Below are 26,042 nucleotides of genomic sequence, written 5' to 3' on the forward strand. Positions count from 1 at the left end.
TCGACACGGCTGTCCTGCCCACGGTGCGCGGGCAGCGCTGGGCTCTGGGTCATGCTCCTGAGCAGTGACCCTGGGGCACCATCCTGCTCCTCACCCGAAATCGGGCAGGGAGGCCTTGCAGAAGCAAAGCCGTGTCCGGCTGCTGCCGTGGGCTGAGCCGGTGCTATCTCCGCTCCTTCTCCTCCTGCGTATTTGGGTGACTCATCCTCCCGCTGTCTCCTGCCCTGGCCCCATCCCACACCACCCGCCACCCTTGCGTCAGGGCTGGCCCCGGCCGGCCCCTGCAGCCCTTGCTCTCCCCCTTTGCTGGGCTTTGCACCAGCGCGGAGTTATTTCGGCATCGGCCAACATGAGAAAGAGCTAACACCCTCGTGGCGACAGCTTTGGAGGGATCCAGGCACAAGCATCGCTTGCTCCCACCCTGCCAGGTCCTGCAAGCTTGGTCCAGCTTGGACCGGGGTGAAGTGGCAGCTCTCGGGGTGAATTCCCTAAGGCGCTTGGGTGCTCGCACCCCCACCCTGCTCCGGGTGGCTGAGGGGTTTTTCATAGTGGCTGTGACAGCTGCCAGGAGGGCACCCAAACCTCCTGGAACTTTTCTGGTGAGTTTGGGCAATGCCCAAACTCAGCGCTCGGCTGAGGCAGTGCCTAGATATTAGAGACGGCGCCTTTGCTTTTGACATCCTTTCCTCCACGGTCGGAGGTGCTGCTCTGGCCAGGGCCACCTTCACCCAGCAGCTGCTGGCTGTGGGAAGGCTGCGAAGGCTCCCTCCAGCACCATCCCCGAGTGCTCCCCTGTGCTCAGGGCCATGTCCAGGTCACCACCATCTCCTTCCCCCTCCCCTCCACCTCTACCTGCCTTGGAAAGTGTGCCTGTCACCTGGAAGATACATGATATCTGCAACCTGAGGCTTTTCCATGCAGGAGAGCATGGAGGAGTGGATGCAGCCGCAGACCCACAGGTCAGCTCCATGCCGGCGATTTGTGATGCTCTGCCAGCCCTTGCCAGCCTGTGCAGGGTGCAGACCATCCACCTTGCTTCATCCATTGCTGGGAAACATATGGCCCTTTCCCTGCTGCCACTGCCATGGCAGCCCCAGCTTGGGACAGGGCTGGTGTCAAACCTGCTGCCGCTGTCCCTGTGCTGGGGAAAGGACAGCCTCTGCTCTGGGGAGCTGGGACCTCCAGCGTGGGGTGAGGGTGGTGGGGAAAGAGATGCAGCTGGGGCCCAATGCTTGCTGCCAGGCCTTGCAAGCAGCCCCCAAAAGCAGCTGCAAGGGCAGAGAGAGGTGCTTGCTGCTCTTCCAGCTTAAGGGTGCAATCCTGCTGGCACCCTGTGTCATGTCCTGGAGTCAAACCAGTCTGAAGACCACACATCCCAGCCCCAGTGCAAATGCCTTGTCCTCCCCACTGTCTCACGGTACGCAGGCCACTGACTCCCATGGGACACTCCTGCCTCGTCAGTGGGAGAAGAGTCAGACCTCGCACTGTCCAGCTGCAGCCGAGCAGAGTTCAGGCCCAGGAACACACATCTCAGGCACGAGCTATGGCACAGACTACGTTTTCCCTTGCTGGAGCATCTAGGCAGGGGCTGAGCTGTGGCAGGATTGGACTCACCAGTGAACAGGCTAATTTGACCTCTGAGTGCTTACAACTACCTAATGCAGCACTCTGAGCTGGAAGAGGAAAATCAAGCTGTCTTTAGAGCTGCACTAAATATCAGGGGAAAAAATCCCAAGTTCCACGCTTTCTCCCAGCATTGGTGCTTATTTCCTCCATGCTGTGCTGTTCCTGGCTGCTGTGCTCGAGGCAAGGAGAGCCTGGGATGGGCCACTGCCTGGCTGGAGCATCCCTCCCTGGAGCCCGATCCAGAAATGGGGATTTTTTTCCCAGCCCTGGTGGGATGGTCCTGCAGTCCTCCCTCGCCACCTTGCCTGGCAGGGCTACGGCATCGCTTACAGCATGCAAGTGCTGGTTAAGCACAGGAGTCACTCGTGGCACGGCCCCGTGGCAGCCCGGCGAAGCCTGTGGACACGTTGCAGCCCACATGCGTGGATGTGGATCAGCCCGCAGCGATGGGCAAGGTACGAAATCCCGGGGAGAGCCAGCCCATGACAGCTCCATCCGCTTTTATTGCTTCTGCCCTGTGGCCCAACGGGAGACACACTTTATGGCTTTATTTATTATAGAAGATCTTTATGAACCTGATCGCAACCTAAACCCACCCCTATTTCTGACCTCAGGGTAATGGCACTGCTGGGGGCTGGTTTCAGCTTTTTGGACACAGGGACTTGCCCAAGCCCACAGGTGAACCCCTCCCCGTCCCCACAGAGAGGGCAGAGCCACAGGTGGGAAACTGCAAAACCCAGACTCGGTTTCTAGTAAGCTGGATGTCAATAAAACCCAGTGTTTATTGCAGTGCTCCTCATCGGCCTCAGTTTTATAGATGTGCGTTTAAAAATAAAAGCTCTGTGCATCTTAGCTGGCCACAGACGGGCGTGAATGTTGAAAGGGCCGATCTGTCAGGAGGTGGAGAGCCACCTCCCAGCTCCGAGCTCGGCAGGAGCAAAGAGGCCAGCTACCTGCTCGGGATTTCTGTGCGTCGAGTCAGAGCCTCATGCATAAGAAACAACAGCTCTGCTTTCAAGTATATTTGGCGTGAAGCCACGCAGTCTCTCCGGCATCACGCATCCCACCAAGGGGGAAAGACCCGCTGGCTCCCAGAGACCCCTGTCCCTCGGGTCCACCCCAGCCTTGGGAGAAGATGGTTGGTTTGGGCAGCTGCTCTAGCAAAGTGTCAGCTCATTTTGGCTCAAGGATGGGCAGCTAGAAGGCTCCTAAGAGCTTGGGCAACTCATGTTTAAATCATGCTGCCGGGAAAAAAACATCTCGGACCCCGTGAAGGCACCCCAGCTACACAAAGGGACCAGTAGCCAGCAGGGCCAAGGGGTACGTGATGCTCAGCAGCCGTAGTGGCTGCCCACAGTGCCCACCCGCTGTCCCAGCTCCCTGCCTGCAAACCCCCAGCTAAGGCAGCTCTTGGCCAGGGTCTGCATCTCAGGTGGCTGCACATTGCAAACACCCCTCCCAAACCCACCCCCCCAAACCAAACCCACCACCCAGAGAAGCACACAGTGGTTTAAACAGAAAAAAAAATATAAGGAAAAGACCCTTTTGGTATGTAACTCCCACCACCACGGGCCAACCACGCCAGCTTTACGCACTCGCCCCATCCCAGAGACATGGCAGCTTTCAGAAAGACCCAAGACGATGCAGGCTTTGTCCCTGGCCCTGCAGCAGCCAGGGAAGGCACAGGTTTGAAAGCACCAACTTCAGTAGCCCCTCCAGGCCCCAGACACAGTGGGGGGCTGGCTGCCGCTGCTGAAATAGGTTATTCGTTGGCTATGTAGCTTTAAGCTCACATAGTTTTTTGCTGACGGGGGCCCATAGGAGAGTGGAAAGACAAGCCAAAGGTGTGAGCGAACAGCACGGGGTGGCTAACCCCAGCCAAACCCTGGCAACTGCCCCTGCCCGTGGGGCTGTGTGTCCCAGTGGGGAATTTTACTCCTGCAGCCAGCAAGTCGTCTGGCCAGGAAAGCAGGAGCTTGCAGTGGGATCCCGGACGGCGTGGGGGCAGGAGGTAGCGGAGGCTGCGTGGCCTCCGGGGTGGCCTCCAGGGTGTCAGGAGTGACGCATGCACACGCTGGCCCTGACGCACCCAGAGTGTCCCCGGGGCTTCGCCCGGGGCAGCCCAGCACCGACTCCCGCAGTAGGCAGGGAAGGGATGCCCAGCTCTCCCTAGCAGCTGGGATGGCTCTTCTCCGGGGCCGGGTGGAGGAGGAGCTGCGGTGTCTGCTTTCTGGTGCTGCTGCCGGTGCCGGCCAGATCGCTGCAGTTCAAGGATGAGCTGGTGTGGGAATGAGCTGAGCAGTGGAGGAAGAGGCCGTGGGCACATCTATGCAAAAAGCATCCCTCTTGGAGGTGCCCCTCCGTCCAAATGCTCCTTTTGGTGCCCAGCTGCAGCTGCCCAGCAGCACTGGCCACTTGCAGAGCTCAGCAGCGCCGGCACAGTCATCTGGCAGCAGTGGCTGGCACAGACAGCCTCGTACGCTGCAGGCCCTTTGCACTGGCCAGGCAGCTGAACACCTCGCCGCAGGGGTCCCAGCACAAGGTGAGCAGGGCTGTCAGCACACTCTGTCCCCAGACATCCAGAGCCAGGACAGCAGCAGAGCCGCAGGCAGCTGCAGAACAAACTAACCTCATGATAAAGCCTCGCGGGCACCTCTGAAGAGCTCCCCAGCCTTTGACAACATCATCCCCCCAACTTCTTCCCTTGTGGTATGTGAGGACTGAAAGCACCATCCATGGATGTGGCCATGACAATCCTCCGATCCTCCACCAACGCAACCCTCAACCTACCCTTTGAAAACCCATGGTGCCTCTGCTTTACCCACTTCTCAGTGATGCCGTAGCTCCTCCACCAGCACCCCTTTCCCACCCAGCGGCTCCTTCACAGGTGGCTCCACACTGCAGATTTCAGGATGCTCTGTGGCATCGACTGTCCTAGCACCTGACCCACGTGGGATGCAGCACCCAGGACCTTCTGCGTGTAAGCAGGGTACCCAGTGGATGCACACCCAAAGCTTTCCTGGCAGGCTGATGCCAGGCACTACCAGGAGAAGGGAGATGGGGCACTTAGATCACGCAGCCTCCATGTGTGGACCTCCCTGGCTTTGAAATCCAAGGAGCTACTGTCTGATCACTGGCTGGCAGGGTGAGCCATGAGCTCCTGCAGAGCTGCCTGGCTCCCAGGAAGGGCTGGTGCTGGCACTGCTGCTGCCTGCCTGCTGCCCGCCTGCTGCCCCAGCGATGCCCTGGGTGAGCAGCCCACGAGCAATGAGCAGGTGAGAGAAGAGCCCCTCTCTTCATCCCACATCAGCTCTAAAGACCCAGCTCTGAAGCTGTGGCAGCTCCTCAGGGATGAGAGTAGCAGGGATCCCTCCCATCAGCTGGAGGACAGCTACATCTCAGGTATGACAGTGCCTCAGGGCTCCCTCCCCATGGCCAGATCCAGGGGAGCAGTGGTACTGTCCCTGTGTCCTGCTGCAGGTCCTCTTCCTGCAGGGAATCACGTAGTCATCCTGCTGTATCAGCTGCAAGGAACAGCACTGCTGAGCCGGTGCATGGAGCCTGAGCAGTGTCCGCCAGCATCCTCTGCCCTTCCAGCCGCTCTTCTCCCTGGACCAGGTGCTGGCCGGGAGGGAAACGTCCCCCGAGGCAGCCCCCTGGTATGAAGCCCTGCGAGGGCGCAACGAACCACCTGTGTGATCCCCAACTGCAACACAGAGAGGAGGATGGGGAGCTGGTGTGCGCCACGCAGTGCACCGGACAAGGGCAGTGACACGCTGAGGGTGACCTCGTCTGCCAGAAGCACCAGGCTGGCCTCGCGGGGGGCGCAGACGCAGCAGAGAGGCCCCCAAAGTGTCCCCCAACCGGGCCGCCAGGCCCACAAGGCCAGTCCTGCTGCCAGCCCCTAGTGGCACAGATGGGCTGGGGTCCAGTCCCTGGGTCTGCGTGGCACTTCAGGTCCCACTCCTCTTCCTCTCCGCAGCAGGGACAGCATGTGTCTGTCTGTCCATCTGTGGTTTCAGCCTTCAGCAGGACTCCGCAGGGACACAAGCGGGTGGCCACAGCCCCGGGTGGCTGCAAGGAGGCCAGGGTTTAGGTGGCCCGGCTGGGCGGCAGGCGTTTGCTGTCCAGAATGGCCTTCCAGTCATCAGTCCAGGACTGCAGCCTGCGGCTGGGGGGCTTCAGCTGCAGGTGCTTGTTGTGGCAGGCTGTAAAGAGCACGTGCTCCCAGCTGGGGTTCAGCTCAGCCCCTGAAAAGCAAGGAGAGAGGTCGGCTCTCTGGACAACTCCTCCATGAGCCACCGAGGGTGACCTTACTCCAACAGAAGGAGCCTGTGGACACAAACCCCTAACGAGAGCCCCATCAGCCAGGCAGGAACCAGCGTGCATCACCTCCCGATGCCGTCTGCCCCTTGGGGCTGCCTCTGGTCACTCCTGCCACCCTGCACCTCCCTTACCTGTTATATCAGGTCTGTCGTCTATAAGCAGGTCAGCAGAAACCACCGTCTTATCTCGCGTCAAAACGATCTGCTCGAGAAACTCGGGGCCGAAGTGCTTCTCCACCCAGGCGTACTGGAAGGCGAGGGGCGAGCGGTGAGCACGGGCACGGGAGGGCTGACGGATGGGGCAGGGGCTGCTCGGCAGAGCGGCAGCAGAGCCCAGCACGAGCCCTGGCCTCCACGCAGGGAGGACATCTCGCTTAATGAGTTCATTAGTGGGAAGGATTCGGATGCTGCTAGAGCACAAGTTCTTTTAAAGCCAAGCAGCTTTTGTCATCGAGATGAAATATTAAGACCAAGCGCCTCAGTGCACGCAAATGGCAGAGTTCAGCCAACAGCAGAGCTGTTGCTCTGCAAAGATGCTCAGGAACGAAACTGGTGGAGGAGGGAAATATCGCTGCTGTTTTACAGCTGGAGGCATGCGGGCGTCAGCTGGCTTTCACCGGGCGGCATAGTATGAGAAGGGGAGCTGGGATTTGGACCTGCTCACCTTCTCGTAAGGGCAGTAGCGGTAGTTCTTGATCGGGCTTGTGCAGATGAACACATCGGTGCTGCCATGAGGAGAGGAACAGGGGCAGAGTGTCAGTCCGTGGCCAAACACACCGGTCAGACCCTGCTCCCCCTTGAGGTGCACCCGTCTGACTCTGCAAGACCCTACTCAGTGCCTAAGCAGGCAGGCACCCAAAGCAGAGACCCCAGCAACATGCAGATCAAACTGGGGTGATTTAAGACGTTCATCCCCCATATCGCAGGATCCCACCTCCGGGATGTGTACCCACACCCACGACATACGAACGCTCCCCTTTTCACCACCCTTGCTGGGAACAGAGAGCTGAAGAAGGGCCTGCACGTGGCTGATTTTCTTGATGACTGCGCCAGCAGTCAAAGCCCCCTCTTTCTTCCCATGCCTGGCAGGCTTGTAAGCATTTTTAATGCTGATGTTGCATGCAGTGCTTCTGCCAAAGGGAGGATGAGCCTGAAAAGCCAGTGCTGCTCCCCTGTCCATTCCCCAATACCACAGGCAGGTTCCTACTCACTCTGCCAAATTTGCCATTTGCTTCACAGCTTCCACAGCCCCAGGGAGCGGGTCCAGCTCGATGAAGAAGTTCTTGGACTCCCAGATACTGGCGGCTTTCTCCTGTGAGGGGAGAGAGAGCAGTTACTGCACAGGGCTTCTTGCTATGCTGCTTCTTGCTTGTGCATCTTCCCTTTGCTAGAACAGAGGATGGTGACAGTAAGAAAGGTGGGAGCCCTGGCTCCGGTCCCCTCCTGCTAACCCATCTGGCCTCTGTGGGTCCCTCTCTTCCCCACCTGCCAACCTGCACCTGTCCCATACAATTTAGATTGGAGATGCTCTGGACCAGGCTTGGTTTTGCCTGTGCAGCCTCAGACACAGAGGGAGCAGCACGTTCCTTCAAGGCAAAACATAAGAGACTGTCCAGAGCTGAACCAAACCCAGGGCTGCATCTGGAGGGCCACTTCCACATGGATCTGGCTGACGTGGCCTGGTAGCTCTGCTGTAATGTGACGCTGTTCAGCCACAGATGCTGTCTGGCCTATATGTCTCAATCAGATCACTTAAAATAGCAGCCGGGCTGCTCTCATAGGAGAAAGTGTACTATAGGATGGACTACATGTCAGGATGAATGCAGATGCTCTTCCTCAGGGATGCCTGGGCAAGGCCTACAAGGCAAATAGAGCATCTCCAGGCAAGGGTCTGAAACACTGAACATCCAGGTCAGCAGCCGGCGTGCACTGGTACGGCACACCGGCAGAGCAGAGCGAGACCACAGGGAGCAAAACCTTTGGATGAGGGCAGAGTCCAGGGGCTGCCTGCGATGGGTCCAGCACAGCTCTAAGAAACAGCATCCCCTGCACTCCCTCAAACAGGTAACGGCTTGTCAGCCGCCAAGCAAAGCAATTATTCTGCACAGACACTGGGTCCTTAGGGAGGAGAGCCTCGGAGTGCTGCACCGCGGCTGCGGGCAGAGGAAGCAGCCCTGTCCCAGTGTTACGATGCAGCTGAGCCGCTGAGGCTGCGGCTGGGAGATCAATCCTGCCCTGAAAGATTGATCTTGATTTTGAGCACCTCTGTTTCTGTATTTGAGGAAGGGGAGTAGGGACTAGAGGAACTTTAAGCCCATCCTGGCCTTGTATTGCACAGTATGGAGGAGCCAGCAGAGCATCAGGGTAGGGCAAAGCAGCCTCAGCGATCCCTATACGCTGGTTCTTTCAGCTCATAGCAACAGGCTGGTTGGACACGCCAGCTAGACTTGCAGCTCCCTCCTGCCTGATGAGGTGGAATCTACTGGGTAATGACCATATTTTGCCTTTACTACACCTGTACTGGGGGAAGGAAGCAGGCAACGGTGAGCAACTGGGACTTTGCTGGGAACTCCAGGCTCAGGGCAGCAACGCCCCAGAGTGAACACAGGACTCGCTCAGGGAGTCATATTCTGCTTCATCCTGCTGGCCGCCTGTGCTGAGACGCTGGCTGCGCACCTTGCCCGCTCTCAGGAAGATGAATGCATGAACCCATAACATATTCAGGCACTGAGCATTTAGCGTGACGTGCCAGAATTAAACCCTGTATTTCTCAAAAAATCCCAGATAGCATGAGGACACCAGACACCCAACTTAAAAGGAGAGACTACTCAGATCAGCTGTTGCACTCTTCCCTTTTGCCTGAGCAGCAGAAAATATCGGTGGTTCAGAGGAGGGAAGAAAAGCCTTCTCCATACGTGTTCAAAATGAAACACACTAAGTCGGTGCAAGAGAGCCAGCAGAAATGCCTCCTGGCACCAGGACGAGAGCAGCTACCCTAGCAGTTTGCCACAGGGCCAGGCAAACATTCAAACTCTGGTTGCTCTGCTTTAAACCGGTGAGCTGTGATGTTTTATTTTTAAGATACTGACTGTAGTTCCACAAGAGACATCTGAGAAACGCAGCCTGATGCAGCAAAGCACTTCAAACCCCACTGAAGTGTTTTCTTTCAGCAAGGACTTCCGTAGCTATTCTGCTTCCACTTATATCAAAAAGCATTTTGCAATCAAGCTCAATGGGGGAAGAACTAAGCTCCTCTTGAAGAAAAGACCCACTCGGCTCCCAGAGCCAGAGTAACTCCCTGCGGCACCGCAGCCAGCACGCTGCCCAGCAGATGGACAAGTCCCCCAGGCTGAGAATCCCACCACATGCCAGGCAGCACAGACCCTGCATTTCCTTCTTATCTTCTCCCCATAAGCAATTTCCCTGCCCATCCAGGGCTCCCCATCCTTCCAGGTCTGTGCGGGTGGTGTGTTGCTGAGCCACTGCTCTCCCTTTCAGAGCTGGGACCTTCAGCTCGTTGGACTCTCTTGCACCTATTTTCTGGTCTCATCGATGGTACTCTCTGACGAGAGGGGACTGGAACCGCCCATGTGCCAGCAGACATAGAGCAGATCCTGTTCTCTTTATCCCTGGTCTGAAACCATGGTGGAATCAGGGCTGCCCTGAGGTCTGTCTGGGGAAGTTTTGCTACTTGTTCAGCCCAAGGTTTTGGTGGTTTTATGTGATGACAGCAGGCACAAGGTGAGCTCACTTCATCTAATACATCCAAAGTAGTTAAGGTCAAGAAAAATGAGTTATCATGCATTACCCCTGCCACACTTTTTCCTCCCTTTCCCTTTCATTCATCCCAGCTAGAGTGGACACATTATTCCTTCAGCTCATCAAGCTCTTTAGGACTTTGCCAGTGGGAGAGCCCCGGACCTTATTCACGCTCCCTTCCTTGTAGCCATCATACCACTAATGACAAGAGTACCTTTATTTTCTGTAACACCTTTCAACTAGTGCAACAGCAATCAGCAGATGTGACCACAGACATCCCAGCAAGATGGGAACTTGTAGAGGCTGAAACTGACTTTCTGCAGCACTCATCAAATGATAAAGTACAACATAAAGAGAGCTTCTGCTTTTAGGCTTTAATTATGAAAATGAATACAATAATTGTTAGGCATGGGAGAGCTTGGGATTGGTTTAAGTCAGCCCTCACATGAAGCGTCAATTGCACCGTTTGCTTTCAACTTCTCTGCTGCATCCCACCCCTCACATTGCTGTTGGGGAACTAAATAATCGATCTAGGAACAGGATCGATCCACGGAGCTTGGCCAAATCAGAGCTAGAAAAAAACATTTGTGCAATTTGGGGTATTTTAAAGCAATCAGATATTCAAATATCTCTTTTCCTTGCCTTTACCTCCATCCATGCATGCAGGGAAAAGATAGATGTGCATGAAAACCACTGGATTTCTGGGGGAGGACGCAGGGCTGGAAGCCCTCCTACATGCAGACCTGTACCTCTGTTTCAGTGGGAGCTCCGGCCAGCACCCGCAGCCCTCCCCAGCGCTGCACCCACGACCTGGGGGCCAGTGGGTCCCGCGGGGCCGGAGCTCCAGCTGCAGGGCGCAGAGCGAACGGGAGCCACGCGCAGAGCCGGGGGATGCAGAGACTCACACTCAGCTCAGGTCCCAGGCGCCCGTATTGCTCCGACACCCAGAAGCCCCTCCGGTCCTCCAGGGCAATGTAGGGCTTGTCGGGGTACCTGGCCCTGAATTTCTTGAGGAAGCCTCCCTCGAAGTCGGCCAGCACCCCGTCCATGTCCACCAGGACCCGCAGAGCCCTGCGGGACCCCGCTGCAGGGCCGGCCCCCCTGCCCAGCCCTGCAAAGGGGCCGCAGCGCCGAGGCCGCAGGTGCAAGAAGCTGCTCAGCAAAATCATGGTGGAGAAGGCGGGGGGCTCAGGGCAGGGGATGGGATGAGGGGGATCTCCGGGCAGGGGACGGGGGGGCTTTATTTCAAGCACGCACCCTGCAAGCAGGCAGCCCTGGCAAGCACGTTCCCTTGCAGCAGAAGCAAGGCGCGGGGGGGGAGATGCAAGGGGGATGCAACGGGGAGCAGAGGGGCTGCAGCGGGGGTGCGGGGGGGATGCGAAGGCCCGTCCTCGCTCCCAGCGTCCCCTCCTCCTCCTTCCCGCCCCATCCCTCCCTTGCAGCAAGCGGGGAGCAGGCGGCGGCGGCGGAGGGGGCCCGGGGCCGCCCGGAGCTCGGCAGTGCTCTCGCCCCGACCCGGCAGTGCAAAGCCCAGTTCCTCTTCCCGCTGCTTGGCTGAGCCCGGAGCGGCGGGAGCGCCTTAAAGCGGCACAAACAGCCTAAGACGGAGCGGTTCCACCGCGCCTCCCGCCCGCTTTAAGCCTGCCCTAACCCCGCTCCCCCACCCCGTACCCCGGAGCGGGGGCTCTCCGGGGTGCCGAGACCGGCGGGGACCGAACCCCTGCCTCGGTTTCCCTAACTCAGCCTCGGGGGGCACCCCACGCCGCCGCCGCGTCCCCTCCCCTCGCCTGCTCCCTCCCCACTCCCTGCCGAGGCCCCCCTCAGCCCCCTGCCCGTCCCTGCCTGCAGCAGGTGGGGATTTGCAGCAGGTAGGCAGGGCTTTGGGGGCACACCTTAACGTGGTGATTTTTACAGCTAAGCCTTGACATCAAATATACCCATTTCTACCAATTCGGGGGGAGGGGGCCACACTCATGCCCAGGATCTCGCTCGATGGGACACAGCTCTGTCCCCACGGGTGATGGGAAACCTTAAAAAATGATCCCCGGACCCAAAAGAAGTGCTGACAGCACACTGTGAAGGTCTGTATGTTCTGACACGGGACCAAAGATCGCTCTGGTCAAACAACACTCAGGGGATTAAAGCTGCTGAAGAAGGGGGAGGCCTCTGAGTGTGACTAACAGGATTAGGCAACTGCTGAGCTGGGAAAGAAAAGATTTTGGTAGACAGCAATGGTATGCCTTAGCGGTTCCAAAATATTTCATTTTTTACTTCCAGAATGTTTTCCAGTGGAATATATTGTCCTTGTTTCACAGAAAGGGCAAACGAGCTGTAGAGATCGGGTGATTTGGGGAAGGTCGCAGCCAGAATGAAGGGAGGAGCAGAACCGGCAGCCAGGCTGTACGTGGCAGTAAACGGTAACAGTGACGTTGGGAGGGAAAACATGTGAAGATTCAAGCCTGAATTCCGCTTCCGCAGGCGCCGGAGGCGTGTTGCTTCTTGCAAGGCAGGGGATTTCAACACAACTTGAAATTTCTGACTAAGCAGTGAGAGAATATATACACATCTCTGTGACAGGCCAAAAGGTTTTCTTCTTGGTGGTGTAGCAAAGGACTGACAAACGTCCTGCCTGCAGCAGCACAAAGGCCGCGTTACTTTGCCGCCGCGGCTCCTGTAGGGATGGAAAACATGCTTCCGTTCATATAAACCCAGTTAACTTGACTGGGAATGCAAACCCTGCTCCCTCCAGTTAACCTGACTGGGAATGCAAACCCTGCTCCCTCCAGTTAACCTGACTGGGAATGCAAACCCTGCTCCCTGACGTTAGGGCGAACGTCGCACAGGGCCAGATGACAAGCCACCACATTCGGCCACCGCACCGTCCCCACCAAAGGGGATGAAAGGAATTAAATCCCCTCGCACGGCGCAGCCGCTCCCTCACCACACGAGCGGGCCGTCGCCTCCCGCCGCCCCGCGGTGCGGGCCTTCACCCAGGGCCCCGTGTCGCGCTAGGCCCCTCACGCCGCGACAAGGGGGCGGAGAGGTGACGCCATCATGACGCCACCGGCCCCTCCCTCCCCAGCTCTGCTGAGTCACGGCTTCTCGCGCTGGGAAGGCCTCCCTCGCGCCTGACGCGGGGCCGGTACTTCCGGGCCGGGGGGGAAAGGCGGCGGTTGCCATAGCGACCTCTGTTCTCGCGAGAGGTGGCGAAGAGGCGGAAGTGACGCGCGGCGGCGGGCCGTGGCGCGGCCCCCGCAGCGGCGACTGATTGGCTGGCGGCGGCGGCCGCGGCGCCTGTAGCGGTGGCTCCTCCCGCTCCGCTCCGCCCCGCCCCGCCCCGCCCCGCCCCGCCCCGCCCGCAGCGCGCGCGGCCGCGCCGCCAGCCGCCAAGATGGCGTCGGCCCTGGAGCAGTTCGTCAACAGCGTCCGGCAACTCTCGGCCCAAGGTGACCGCGGCGGGGGCGGGGCGAGAAACGCCTGGGAGCCCGGGCGGCGGCGGGGAGACAGCGGGGCCTGGGGGGGGGCAGTAGCCGGGGGAGCCCCGGGGGGGCGGCGAGTCGGGGTTTGGATCCTCTCACGGCTCTCCCTCAGGCGCGGGCCCGGTGCTGCTGCTCCTCCTTCGCCCTTGGCGGGCGGTAACCGCGGAGGGGGACCCGCAGGGGTCCCGGGGATCCCGCCGCCGGTGGTTTGACAGGCCGTGAGGGGCCGGCCGTGCCCCTGCACCGCTTCTCGCTTCCCCTCCCGGGGCAGTGGCGAGGTGCCGGTTTTCGGTAGCCGGAGGTACCGGTTGAGCGGAGTGGAGCCGGCTCCGGCGGTTGTACCAACATCTGAGTCTTGAAAATCAGGGGGGTGCGGCGGGACTTGAACTGGGAGCGCATAGCCCCGCCTGACTGGCGGGCGTGCAGGTTGGGGGGTGTGTTTTAAAATACATTTCAGAAGCGTTGAAGCTCCTGGGGACGCAGTAGGACACAGCCAGAAGAGTCGTGCCTCACCGTGTGACAGGAGGCCTGAGACTGCACGTCGGAGTTGCCATAACCAAGTGTTCTGAAAGTGTTTTAATAATCATAGTTAGAATTCCTTAGTTTTGTTGCCAGACTCCTCATTTTCCCGTGTGTGGGCACAGCGCTTCCTAGTTCTTGAACTTTCTGCCTGTGTTGATGCACCCTCAAAATGTGATCTCGGTGTTTCTGATCTGGAATTGATCAAGAATTGATGCTTTCCTCTATGGCCCCAGGCTTTATCTCTGGCAGTTACTTTTGGGTGGAGCTCCAACGTTCTCTTACTTTGGTTTAACTTAAATACAGAGCATATTTACTGGGGCTATCAGATACAAGAGACAAATTATCTTGTCTCTTGTACCCACGCAAGGTGTGGGTATAAAGCAGATAAAAGATAATTCTTCTTACGTGTGTAGTTTAGCTGGAGAACTCTTCATTACGAGGTTTTGGGGATGCGACAGGTTCATGGGGAGACTGGTTGACTTTATGGAAGTTCTCCCATTAGGGATGAGCCAGATGGACGTTCTTTGTGAGAAAGTAAATCCAGACACCAGACAGGAGGTTAGAGAGCGCATGGGAGAAGCCTGTGTACGCGTGGTGGTGATGTTGGTTTCTGGTTATCAGCATTCGGCTGCATGGGAGGTGACATAAACGGACATTTAGCGGGGCCTGGTGGGGTATTTCCATTTACACCGTGTGAGTTGTTCCGTGGGTGTTTGGGTAGAGGGTCGTTTTGGGGTTTTTTTTTTTGCTTTGTTTTTTAGGGGACTGCTCGATGATAGCTGTGGAATGGGTGGACTTCTGTACTAGGGAGGATACCAGAACTAAGGTTTTCGATGTTTGAATTAAACCTCAAAGCATTTTACAGGCCCTGTTCCTTTCCATGCTTATGCCTGGAGTTTTAATTCCATATGGAGAGTGCTGTCTTAGGGATGGGTTTCTGGGGTTCCTGGGCTCTGGTTCCACATTTGGGACTTTTGATCCCTGCATTACTTTGAAGCTAACCCTTCATTGCTAGCACTTCCCAGGTTTTCTGTTTCAAAGGAAAAGGCCAGAGAGTTGAGAATAGTGTTAATCTCTATGAATGGAGCCACTATTCCTCATTTTATGAAGATTTTTGTAAGGGTGAGAGAACCTCTGGTTTTTCTCTCTAACCTGCAAGGATTAAACATTGAAACAATGCTCTGCTTCAGGAATGCGTAGTTTTAATTAAAATAATTGTGGGGGAAGACTCTGAAAGCAGTTAGTGATAATCAGTCTGCCTTCTTTGTAAGGCTTTTTGGGCTTACTGTACCTTTGTAATTCAAGATAGTTGCCTTTCACGCTGTGCTCATAGCTCACAATGAGTAGACCAACATTGTAGTTCTAATTACACGAAGTAAATTTAAGAACAGATTTATTAGCCCTATTATTGTTGATACTTAATTGTAATTTTCATGTCTAGCTCAAAAAATGCTTATGAGCCGACCTGAAAAGCAGATCAGGCACTTAAGAAACAGCAAGGAACAAGTGCTGGTATTGGGATTTTTTTTAGAAAGTGGAGGAAACTATTTTTGGTACTGTTTTGGTTTGATTCCCCTTTGTAACACCTAGGAGACATGAATGTAGACAAATGTATCCACACAAGGCAAAATTTTGCATCACTGTGCACTGATCAAAGTTCTGGAGGCTTGGTGTTGATATGTGACCCTGAAGCCTCCTCTCTGATGAGGTGAGCTGCTGCTGCTTGTCATGTTGTGTTTGTGTTCTGAGGATTTCCTTTCCAGTCCCAAAGGCCAGAAGCTTAGCTGTCACACTTTAAAAACTAAAGAATCTCAACCAAACCATACTGTGGGTACCTTGCTTGTTGAAAATCAATGCTTGTCGCAGTCCAGAAAAGTAAATTCTGTGTGATGCTTTTTCCTCTGATTGTATAGGGCAGCAAGGTGTAATGAAGTATGGGAATGCATGAGTGCTCTCTCATTAGAATTTGGCAACGATGTTTTGTATTTCAGGGCAAATGACCCAGCTTTGTGAACTGATCAATAAAAGCGGAGAACTGCTCGCAAAAAACCTTTCCCATCTGGATACAGTGCTTGGTGCCCTGGATGTGCAGGAACACTCGTTAGGCGTTCTTGCTGTCTTGTAAGTGCTGCTTTCTTTTATTTAAATATCTTAGTATTAAAACTTCAGGCAACATGCTGTACTGTCAACCAAATGTTTTTCTTCTGGACATAAATGTTTTCAGTCTCCATTTCTGAGAATGGTGCGTAGTTTCCTTTGGTGATGCACATTTTATTAATAAAAAATACCAAGGCAAATTTGTATTTTCAAAAGAAAAAAATTCTGGAGCTTGTAAATGGTAACACTGGGTGTCTGTTCTCCTTAAGGCTGTATCAATTTCTCTTGTTTATGCCTTCATAGGTATTTTTCAATACGTGTTCAGCCAAAAGGTATACAACCAGCTTTTAAAACTCGATTGGCGGGGCATTAGTGTGCTGAACTGTCAGCATGAAGCAACACACTTTTTTGTTTTTGTAGTGAAGCGTGGGTTCTTACCATAGTTCTTGGGTATTTGTCTCTAGACCGCACTGAGGCTCTTTCTGCTCTCTGTAGTTTAAGATAATCCTTGAATTGCCTTGGTGATGCTGAGGTAAGGTAAGGATATTTGGCCCTGAAGCTCAAACTGTTGTTTCTAGCTGTACCTAACTGCAAGTGAAGTGACTACAGGTTCCCTTTTAAAGGAAAGACCAGGATTCTAGGAGTTTTTCTAGTAGACTTATGAAATGAAATGACTGTAATACACAGAGATCATGCGTTTAATATTACAATTCACTAAAAATGTGTTACAGAATTTACAAAAAACAGGGCATCGGTACTGCGTTAGCAGACGAATCGTACCACGGGGTACATGAGGAAACAGTTATTAACAAGTGGAGGAAGGAAGATAACTGTTTATAAGGAATAATATGTAAAATGTATTATTTGAAGAGACTGTATCAGTGGAGAATATAGTAAAGTTCTCCTGGCTGAAACTGTGGCATGGTAAACTCCTGTACTGGTAGAACAAGTCTCTGAAGAGACAGGGCAGGGATGGCAGCACGTAACCCGGGCAGTCCTAGGCCTTGTGGGGAAGGACAGTTCATGATCTGGGTGGGTTTGAGCTGCGTACTGCAGCGTGTAGCATCGGAAGCCCAGGCAGGGTTGGGTACCTTCCAGCAGCATTAAACAGAATTTTTCCTGGCATTTGTGGGATGCATAGCTGGAGTTCTCATTGCCCTCAGATGAGCATAATCACAGTGCATCTTACAGAAGCAGCAATGTGCAAGGCTACAGCGGATAGGGTGCTAAGGAACCACCGGAGGCAGAGAGAAACTGAAGTGAAGAGAAACAGCCCCTAACAAGAGATAAACATCTCGTAATCTAATGGCTGAGAAATCTTGAGCACATGCAAGCAGGAGATGGCTGTAGGATAGGCAAAATTGTCCAGAGAAGGTGTGTGGCCAAGTGCTATGATTCCTCATCGTTAGCCAGTATTTCTGTTGTGACTGTAACTGTTGTACCAGATAAAATGATCTTTGTTCACCATATTTTGTTCTACATAGTAGTTTGCACTAGATAGAGAATGGGGGTGTACAAGGAAAGCGTGTTTTCAAGTGTTGTGCAGCTCCTGGGGAAATTGTATGCCATCTGTTGTAAACACTTTGGATTTGTTTGCAAGCATCTACGTGGTTCTGCAGAGACTTAGCGACAAAGATGAAGCTTTATTTATTAATCTCCAAATGTCAAGTGTTAAACCTTTTTTGTTGTTTTTATTTTAGGTTTGTGAAGTTTTCTATGCCCAGCATCCCTGATTTCGAAACATTATTCTCACAGGTGCAGCTTTTCATCAGCACTTGTAATGGGGAACACATTAGATATGCAACAGACACTTGTAAGTTAAGCTTACTTTCAGACTTTATATTTTTTGATAGTTTTATATTAATGATTTTTTCATTGTGTTGGGTTTTTTATTTGTTGTGTTTTTCTTTTTACCGTATTTAGTTGCTGGCCTGTGCCACCAGTTAACAAATGCCCTTGTGGAGAGAAAACAGGTGAGCAAGTATCATCTAGTAGAAATAAACTACCTACATATCCATGCTCTTCAAGGGGATGTTACCAGTCTCTTACTCACTTCATAAAGATTTGCCACTAACTTCATATTAAGTATTTTTGCGTGGTGCCTTACTTGTCAAGTTTGCTGAGAGGTAATGAACCTAAACCAAGATTTGAAGGAAAATGTAAAGAAGATAATTTTTTTTCTTTGGGAGAGTCACCTAGAGATGTGTTCTCACACACGAACTAGGAAATCTGTAGTACCAAGAACGTTCTTCAGACAATGTGTGCGTGAGTAGGAGAGAGCTGCAAAAATTATTAGCACTGGTGAGTCAGAGATACTAGCTTCAGTGTTATTCTCACCAGAGTTATATAATGTGCTTAATGAAATATCTTTAAATGTAAAGGAAACTTGATTAAGAAATATTTGACCAATGTTTTTGTTGCTAAGATACTGACTTTTTCAGGCCGTTTCAGTGAACTCTAGCCTGAAATAGAAGTCGAGATTAGTCTGGTCTAAGTGGAGTAAAGCAAGACCCTTGCCTTTGTTATTTGGTGGGAGTTTAGATGGTGTCAAGGAGTCAAAAGGTTTTGTTGTTGATACAGATGACTGTATTCCTGATGAGGTTGGCTTTGTGGAGCTGAAATGATGACTTTAGTTTGTCAGGAGAACTTGTATAGCCGAGGTTAATTTTATTTTCTGAGAGACTGCAGTGTCCTACAAAAAGGGAACCTCAAGTTAACTATTACTTAATGGAACCTGTCAATTAGTGTTATTTTTCATTTGTAAGTGTCAACATAAGATCCAATGTGCTGCCATCTATGAGAAATTATCTGAAAGAGATGTAATTTCTGACAGCCCCTGCGAGGAATTAGCATTCTCAGACAAGCCATAGACAAGATGCAGATGAACACAAACCAGCTGACCTCAATACACGCAGATCTCTGCCAGGTAAGGGGAGCATAAGGGCTTTTTATCAGAGTAAAAGCTTATAAAATACCTGTAACCTGCTGAGGAAATGCTGTTCACAAATTTCAATGTAAAAATGGCTTTTAACTGTTGGTGGGGTTTTTTTCTAGTAATAAATAATATAAAAGCACTGAAATAAAATCCCCTTCCATTAATTGTAGATGTTCAGTGCATGGCCCCAGATCCTTGGTTTTGTGGGTGGTTTCTGAAAGTCCTTTGACTTCCCTTCTCTCTGGGCTGAAAGTCACACACAGCTTGTCTCAGGCAGTGTAAGTGTAATATCCAGAAACTGCTTGCTCAAGTTTGACAGAAGACACGTTTGTCCCGGTGTCTTTGGCCTGGATTTGCACTTCTGTCTCATTCTTGGCTCCCGGGGTTTAGGGTTGGACGGGAATGTTTAGCGCAATATTTAGCACTGCCAACACGGTAGTCTGGAAGGCCTGGAGTTTCAAGCAGCTTTGTCAGAGTCTAATTTCTTTAGGATTCAGGTAATTTGTAACAATTCAGAATCTTTGGTAAGGGTTTTCCAAATATCATGGCACAGCGAATGATCAGTGTTACAGCACTACCGATGTGCGCAGTTTTTTCACTCTTGGAGGAATGAGATTCATTAAATAGTACTAGATGAATTTAGTTTCAATTTCTTCCTCATGAAAATTTGAATGGAAATGGCTAATTTATGAAAACTCAATTTATTTTCTTGTAGCTCTGTTTGTTAGCAAAATGCTTTAAACCTGCCCTCCCGTATCTAGATGTGGACATGATGGATATTTGTAAAGAGAATGGGGCATATGATGCGAAGCACTTTTTATGTTACTACTACTATGGTGGGATGATATACACTGGGCTAAAGAACTTTGAAAGAGCACTCTACTTTTATGAACAGGTAACTTTAAATAATATAGTAAGTCTGAAGTGTGATCAATTGAAAGGCAACAGTAGCATGTGTAATAGCGCTGGGAGAATATATCGTCTCTGAATTGCCCCCAAGGATAGCAGTAAAAGCCATGAACATAAAGTACAAGCAGTCTCCAATTATTCTTGTTCTTAACCTTAGGGATATGATTCTACTAACAGATCTGTACTGCTGTTCATCATTCAGCAAGACCCATCATTCATATAGGTCTTGCTTTCGCACGTGTGTTCACCGTAGTAACACATAAAATCTGATTTGGGTTAGTGTTTGCTATTGGCTCTCTTAAGAAAGGTACAGCCTGAATGGTGCTCTTTAGTGCATAAAGTGAGGTAAGAAGCAAACTGTCTTTAGAGGGATTTTCCTTTAAGAAGGTCTCTTACAGCCAAGTAGCTATTGCACCATAAAACTATGCAACTCAAAGGTTGATGTTAAATTTATCTCACTATAAATATTTTTCAGATGCCTGCTTATTACTGCTCGCATGGCAACAGCTCACAGGCTGATATTCAGAAATGTGTATTCTTAAAGGAAAAATAGTTCAGTGGCTTTGTTGATTTTGTGAGGGGGGGTTACACTTCTTCAAGGCTATTACAGTATTTGCTGCTTTTACTTTCTCTGTGAAAGAAAACTGTAAAATTGGGAAAACTTTGTGTGTGTATGAGAGGGAAACGCTGTCGAATGTGCAAAATAAATGGGTGCAGCCTTTTTCTGTAAACAAGGGTCAGCTCTGAGTACCTGGCGGTATCATATTAAACTGAAATCCCTCTTCCCTGTTCTGCAGACCTCTTTCAGCATACTTAAATATGAGATCTGATGACGTAATAGCTTTGTAAAACCTCTTTAAGGATCTGTGTAAATCCAGGTTCTACAGGGACTGTATAATCGTTCCTTGTAACAATTAGGGACAGCTGATCTCTAGTACAACTTGAGATATAGACCAAGGAAAGCAGTTTTGAATTTATCTTAACAGGGCTATTTTAAGGTAGGCGTCACTGTAACATGATATGTTTTGAGTAGCTTGTATAGAATTTACTTTTTAGGACATTTTTGGATAATTAATTTTAATAGAAGTTAGTTAAGCTTTAATGCTCAAAGGTGAACCTCACATGTCATGTATCCTTTCTGCATGCGGCTTTAAACTGAGATTTTTGTTAATGCAGTAGCTACCAGGACCTACCAGTAAATATACTAAATTTCTATTCTATTTCTTTCTTTCTTGCTTAGGCAATAACTACTCCAGCCATGGCAGTCAGTCATATTATGTTGGAATCATATAAAAAGTATATTCTAGTTTCTTTGATACTACTTGGCAAAGTTCAGCAGCTACCAAAATACACTTCCCAGATAGTTGGTAGATTCATTAAGGTAAGTCCTGCAAATCCAGCTACATGATAGAACAACAAATCTGAATTTGTAAATGACTTTTTTTTCCTACCCTCATTTGCTGGTACTGTTTAACACTGCAGGTCATGGGAAATAATGCACAGTGTGCCCAGAGTACAACCTCTTGCCACCTTTCTAGGGTACAACAGCTAAAGATTCTCTGGCAACTTCTACATCTATTACAAAGAAACTGTAGTCTTCATATCGGTGGCACAGGTTTTTAAACTTAAATTTGGAAAACCTTTAGGGCTGAATACTACTTACCAATATTCTTTTCACTGATACTGCACATCCCTTGACAGCATTTTAGGCTAGAACTCAAACAAGACTCAGAATTCACTTGGCTTTCAGTATGCAGTGTCCCTGTAAAAGCATTCAACCTGTAACTTCATCTAGTTGAAGAATGAAATGCTAAATAGTTTATTCCAAAACTTCAGCTTTATAAAGAGTAAAAGCTTCTGAAAAAGCTGCAAGTGTGTAGTCTGTATGCATTCTGATCAGGAGGTGTAGGGTGGAAGACAAAACTGCTAGCCAGAGAGCTCTGATCCTAGGTAAATAACACACCTTTAAAAGTTAGTTAGTTGTTATTTAATACTGAGTTTGTTGATTTGTGACCAAAATTTTAGAGAGCTCCAAAAAATCATCATCAAACTTCAGCTACTAATAAGCAAGCTCAAACAATTGCCATTTTGAAGTAATTTAGGTGAACTAGTCTTAACCCACGATTCTCTGCTGTCCATGCTGTGATGCACTGTGGTCAGGGATGATGGTATCTTAGAGGGTAGAACAAAATACATCAGTGGGCAGTCACTTGTCAATAGCTACTTCCCTTGAATTCAGCTTACTTCGCGTGCTGGTCAGCTGATGCACTTTTTCTTGCACTGCCATAACTAGAACTGTCATACAGAGGTCCTTGAATGATGTTTACTAAATCTTATAGTGCAGTAATACAGATTTTGTGTGTGAGGGTCTGTCATTGCTGGAAAGCCACGTATGGGCATCACGTAATTTTTATGAGAGGTGCTTGAGCTACTTAAATGTACTTTTATGCCCGCATGGCTTCTAATGTTGAAGTAGTGAATAGATTTTGTGAGGCTGGTTGAACACTGTGTTCTTTAAGAAGGGTTCTCGCTTTTTCTAATTGCAGCCCCTTAGCAATGCTTACCATGAATTAGCGCAAGTTTATTCAACCAATAAACCCTCGGAGCTTCGAAATCTGGTGAACAAACACAGTGAAACGTTCACAAGGGATAACAATATGGGGTTGGTTAAGCAATGCTTGTCATCTCTCTACAAAAAGAATATTCAGAGGCTAACCAAGGTAAGATGTAGGGGTTTTGTTTTGCTGAGAAATTGTGTTTAGCTTTTCTCGAGGAGTGTATCTCTGAAACATATTCAGTTTGCAGCAAAGTGATAATGTAGTAACGTCACAGAGAAATGCCTAAAACTGAGATTTGTGTGTCTGAAACAAATGAGATTAAAATGCTCTATATGGAAAACCCGTTCAGTTGGCTTCTTATGCCTTATTTAGAAGGTGGTTTGATATGCCTGTCCGTCAGAGGGGTTTGCCCATGAGATTTTCATGCATAATCAAATAAAGTTGTGAGCACTGCTACCAGATGACCTTTGTCTCTATTTGAAAAACAGGAAACCTGAACTTTAGAGGCTACTTCATTAGAGAAGAGTGAGTGGGACAGGTTTTGGAAGTGTCTGAAGTAAAAGGAAAGCCAGCAGCAGTGGAGTGACGTGCTCCTTCAGCTGAGAGATCAGATGGATTAATCTGATTAAAGATGATCAGGGAAAGGTCTTGTCTTTGCAAGCTCAAATGATGTCTGTCGCAGTAGAACTAACCTCAGAAGTAACACAATATGTGCATCTCTTGAAGGAAATTCAAGGGATGGGCAGTCACCTTACTCATGTAGAAAGGTGAGGGAAGAGGTTCGCTGTGGTCAGGACTGTGTCTGGGGTAAAAAGGAATTACAGAAATGGAGTAATGACTTCATTAGTCTGGCCTGCACACACATGTGGTATAACAAACTGGTATCTTTGGAGGAAGAACCGACTCCACTCATGGTGCTTTTATAAGTCATAACTATGTGATCTGCTTGTTTCTTCCCATCCATCTTCAAAATAAGATTGTATAGGCCATGAAGGATTGATATGGGAAAGTTCTTAATGTCTAGTTTTAACCGTTTAATACTTTCTCAATTTCAGACATTTTTAACACTGTCGTTACAAGACATGGCAAGTCGAGTGCAGTTGTCGGGGCCCCAAGAAGCAGAAAAATATGTCCTCCACATGGTAAGACTTGTTACTTGGCTAAACTATCCTAATTTAAAAACTGATCCAATTTAAGACTCTAAGTGTTTGGATTGGCAGCGCGTGTTCTGAATGGCTGATGAATGGTTCTTTTTCAGGGTGAAGGAAATACTGTCAGTCTGCTGTGGTGATTAGACTGTTCTCAAAAAAACCTTAAAGGATATTCTCTGCCTAAGATAAGGCATGCATCATTTGTCTTCAGGAAGCTGTTAGGAAACAAAAACCAAACAAGTTAAAGATGATTCCACAAGGAGTCTGTATGTTGTAGTTATGTGAAATCCTGCTCTTAGTGATACCTTACATTAAACCCTCTTATCTTTCAGATAGAAGATGGTGAAATCTTTGCAAGTATTAATCAGAAGGATGGTATGGTCTGTTTCCATGATAATCCTGAAAAATATAACAATCCAGCTATGCTTCATAACATTGATCAGGAGGTAAATCTTTTAAGATACTAACTGCTTTTGGAATTCCTACTGAAGAGCCCTAGTCTGTAGTCAGAGAGCTGCTGGGAGAAGCCAGTGTAGGTAACTTAGATGTAGGGCTTGAGGGCTCATTAATGAGACTGAGCAATCGTTATTCAACTGTTCCACAGTACCAGTATTTAAAGGTTTTAGATTGACAGTCATTTACTGTCAGTGCGTTCCCTGTTGTATCTCCTGTACAGCTTGAGATGTTTCAGTAGGCTGACTGCTTAATGTTGGCCATGTGAAGTTCCTTGAAGTGACTGGATTAGAAAGGTTGGGTTTAGAGTTTGACTTCAAGGATCGCTTCCGCTGGCTGTCGATAACATGACAGTAGGTTGAGGTGATTGACCCACACAGGACTGTCTGTCAGTGGCCTTAAAAAGGATTGTTAGGAAGACACAGATAAAAGTAAGGGAATTAAAAAAAAAAAAAAAGGTCTGACACTTTTGTTTGGGAGATGAAGGATGAGAACATTTTGACACGGAGCTTTTGTGATGGCAGAAGTTACTGCTTTTACATAGCACAGTCCTGAAGTATCTTGAAGATCATTCACAAGCTGGACACAGTAATCAACTTAATATGTATTTTTAAGATGCTGAAATGTATAGAGCTTGATGAACGACTGAAAGCCATGGATCAAGAGATCACTGTGAACCCTCAGTTTGTGCAGAAGGTAACTGATGTAGTGTCTTGTCAGAGTATGTAAGGGATTCAGGGCAGTGAGCATGTGTTGCACTGAATGTCGGTATTTACAGTGTTAATAATTATGTGTTAATAATGTACATAAACACCATGCTTTAAAACAAACAGGAAGTGCATGTTACTTCATATGCGCTTTATTTTCCTACCTGTTAACTTCAAAGAACTGTCTGTCTCAAAGGTAAACCTTCAGACCTGTTTTTGAAAAGAAATAACTCTCTCCCTTCCAGAGTATGGGCTCTCAAGAAGATGACTCAGGGACCAAACCATCCAGTTATTCCTGAAATTCATGTTGCTCACCACTCCGCTTTCAAGTAAAAGCTTATGAAAGAATCACGCCTGGAATAGGGCATTGAGGAGTTCCACGAAGAGAGCAGAGAGAACTGAGCTTTGCTTTTCACCTGGACATTAAGAAAAAAAAAAATGAACACCCTCTCAGTACTGTATAATATCAGAAATATTCTCTGCAAAGAAAAAGGAAATCTCAAAAGAAACTTAAGTCTGTTGTGGATTTATTTATCTTCAGATTAACATCGTTAATGCATTAAATAATCTACCTTTTGTTTTAAAGGGTTTGAATGTTGCTGTGTTTCTGTAGCAGTCTTTTTTTTTCCTCTTCTGCAAAAAAAAAAAAAAGTGTTATTCAGGGAAGAATACAAGCTAGTGTTGGTTCACTTACAAGATAATTACTGGTTCATTATTCTGTATTTAAAGTTGGCTCAAAGTGCAGATTTATCATATGTATGTTGGGGGGAGAGGGGTGGAGCTTAAGTAAATTCCCTACATTATAATTTGCATATGCGCAGTGTAGCTGGCTGCTGTCTATTGAATGAAGTAAGAACTGTGCTCTTCCCAAAAGGATGAGCAGAGTAGCGAGTCCTTGGAAGGCAGTTTTGCGGAAAAGCAGAAGTCGCTATAGGGAGTCCATACATGGCAGCTATTTATGACTTTAAGTTTCTGGTACAAAGCATCTCCTAACAACATTTGCTCTTAGATCAAACTTGTTAGACCTCAACAAAAGGATATTTGAAAGATCTTGGCATACTGGAGGATTCTAGATACAGAGTTGTTCACACCAAAAGAAATTTTTTGTTCCTATACAATTGGCATGAAGGTATTCAACAGGCTAATACTTTTCTGTGGTGGAAATAAGTGAAGGCCATGTTATAGATCTTTGTTGCCAGAGAAAATAATTCTACCTGGAACACAGAATTCTATATAGCTCTCAAAATGCAGGATTTTATTTGGAGGTAACATGCTGGAATGCTATCTGGTTTTTCATTCACTAAACATAAAAACTTGGTCATTCGATTCTTTAAGTGCTTTACCCCTTAAATCAACGGGCTGTCTAATTTTCTGTAGCTCTTGTGTATCTGAAGATTCTTGGTGTTAAAACATCTTTGAAACACTTCATGTCAGTGCAAATCTCCCACTGTCGGGCATAAATAAACCTGTCATCAAGTCAGAATGTGAGAAGCTCAGCAGCCAGTGCTTCCTACTTAAATG

At 49.6% G+C, this 26,042-nt stretch overlaps 2 protein-coding genes and 1 long non-coding RNA gene across 7 annotated transcripts; 1 reads left to right on the forward strand and 2 right to left on the reverse strand.

Moving 5' to 3' along the window:
* Nucleotides 1-3,135: 3,135 nt before the first annotated feature.
* NT5M (5',3'-nucleotidase, mitochondrial) lies at nt 3,136-11,276 on the reverse strand. The gene is made up of 5 exons (XM_075104775.1): nt 10,616-11,276; nt 7,163-7,263; nt 6,616-6,676; nt 6,084-6,198; nt 3,136-5,876 (listed from the first exon to the last, which is right to left on the reverse strand). The coding sequence occupies exons 1-5, from the start codon at nt 10,877-10,879 to the stop codon at nt 5,719-5,721; spliced, it is 699 nt and encodes a 232-aa protein (XP_074960876.1). The 5' UTR covers nt 10,880-11,276; the 3' UTR covers nt 3,136-5,718.
* A 671-nt stretch (nt 11,277-11,947) lies between these two features.
* LOC142062434 (uncharacterized) lies at nt 11,948-12,779 on the reverse strand. Its single transcript, XR_012662448.1, has 2 exons — nt 12,652-12,779; nt 11,948-12,381 (listed from the first exon to the last, which is right to left on the reverse strand). It is a non-coding gene; the product is annotated as an uncharacterized LOC142062434 (long non-coding RNA).
* A 136-nt stretch (nt 12,780-12,915) lies between these two features.
* Nucleotides 12,916-25,119, forward strand: COPS3 (COP9 signalosome subunit 3). Of its 5 annotated transcripts, none has more exons than XM_075104770.1 (12): nt 12,922-13,156; nt 15,703-15,832; nt 17,509-17,621; nt 17,732-17,781; nt 18,642-18,734; nt 19,459-19,638; nt 20,893-21,033; nt 22,199-22,372; nt 23,266-23,352; nt 23,694-23,807; nt 24,430-24,510; nt 24,767-25,119. In XM_075104770.1, the coding sequence occupies exons 1-12, from the start codon at nt 13,102-13,104 to the stop codon at nt 24,818-24,820; spliced, it is 1,272 nt and encodes a 423-aa protein (XP_074960871.1). In that variant the 5' UTR covers nt 12,922-13,101; the 3' UTR covers nt 24,821-25,119. The 5 variants fall into 5 exon arrangements, with proteins under 5 accessions (XP_074960872.1, XP_074960871.1, XP_074960873.1 ...); XM_075104772.1 differs by having other exon boundaries at nt 12,962-13,156; nt 17,564-17,621; XM_075104773.1 differs by having other exon boundaries at nt 13,069-13,156; nt 18,574-18,734.
* The last annotated feature ends 923 nt before the right edge of the window (nt 25,120-26,042 follow it).

Source organism: Phalacrocorax aristotelis, chromosome 10 (assembly GCF_949628215.1).
Source record: "Phalacrocorax aristotelis chromosome 10, bGulAri2.1, whole genome shotgun sequence".
Classification (NCBI taxonomy): Eukaryota; Metazoa; Chordata; class Aves; order Suliformes; family Phalacrocoracidae; genus Phalacrocorax; species Phalacrocorax aristotelis.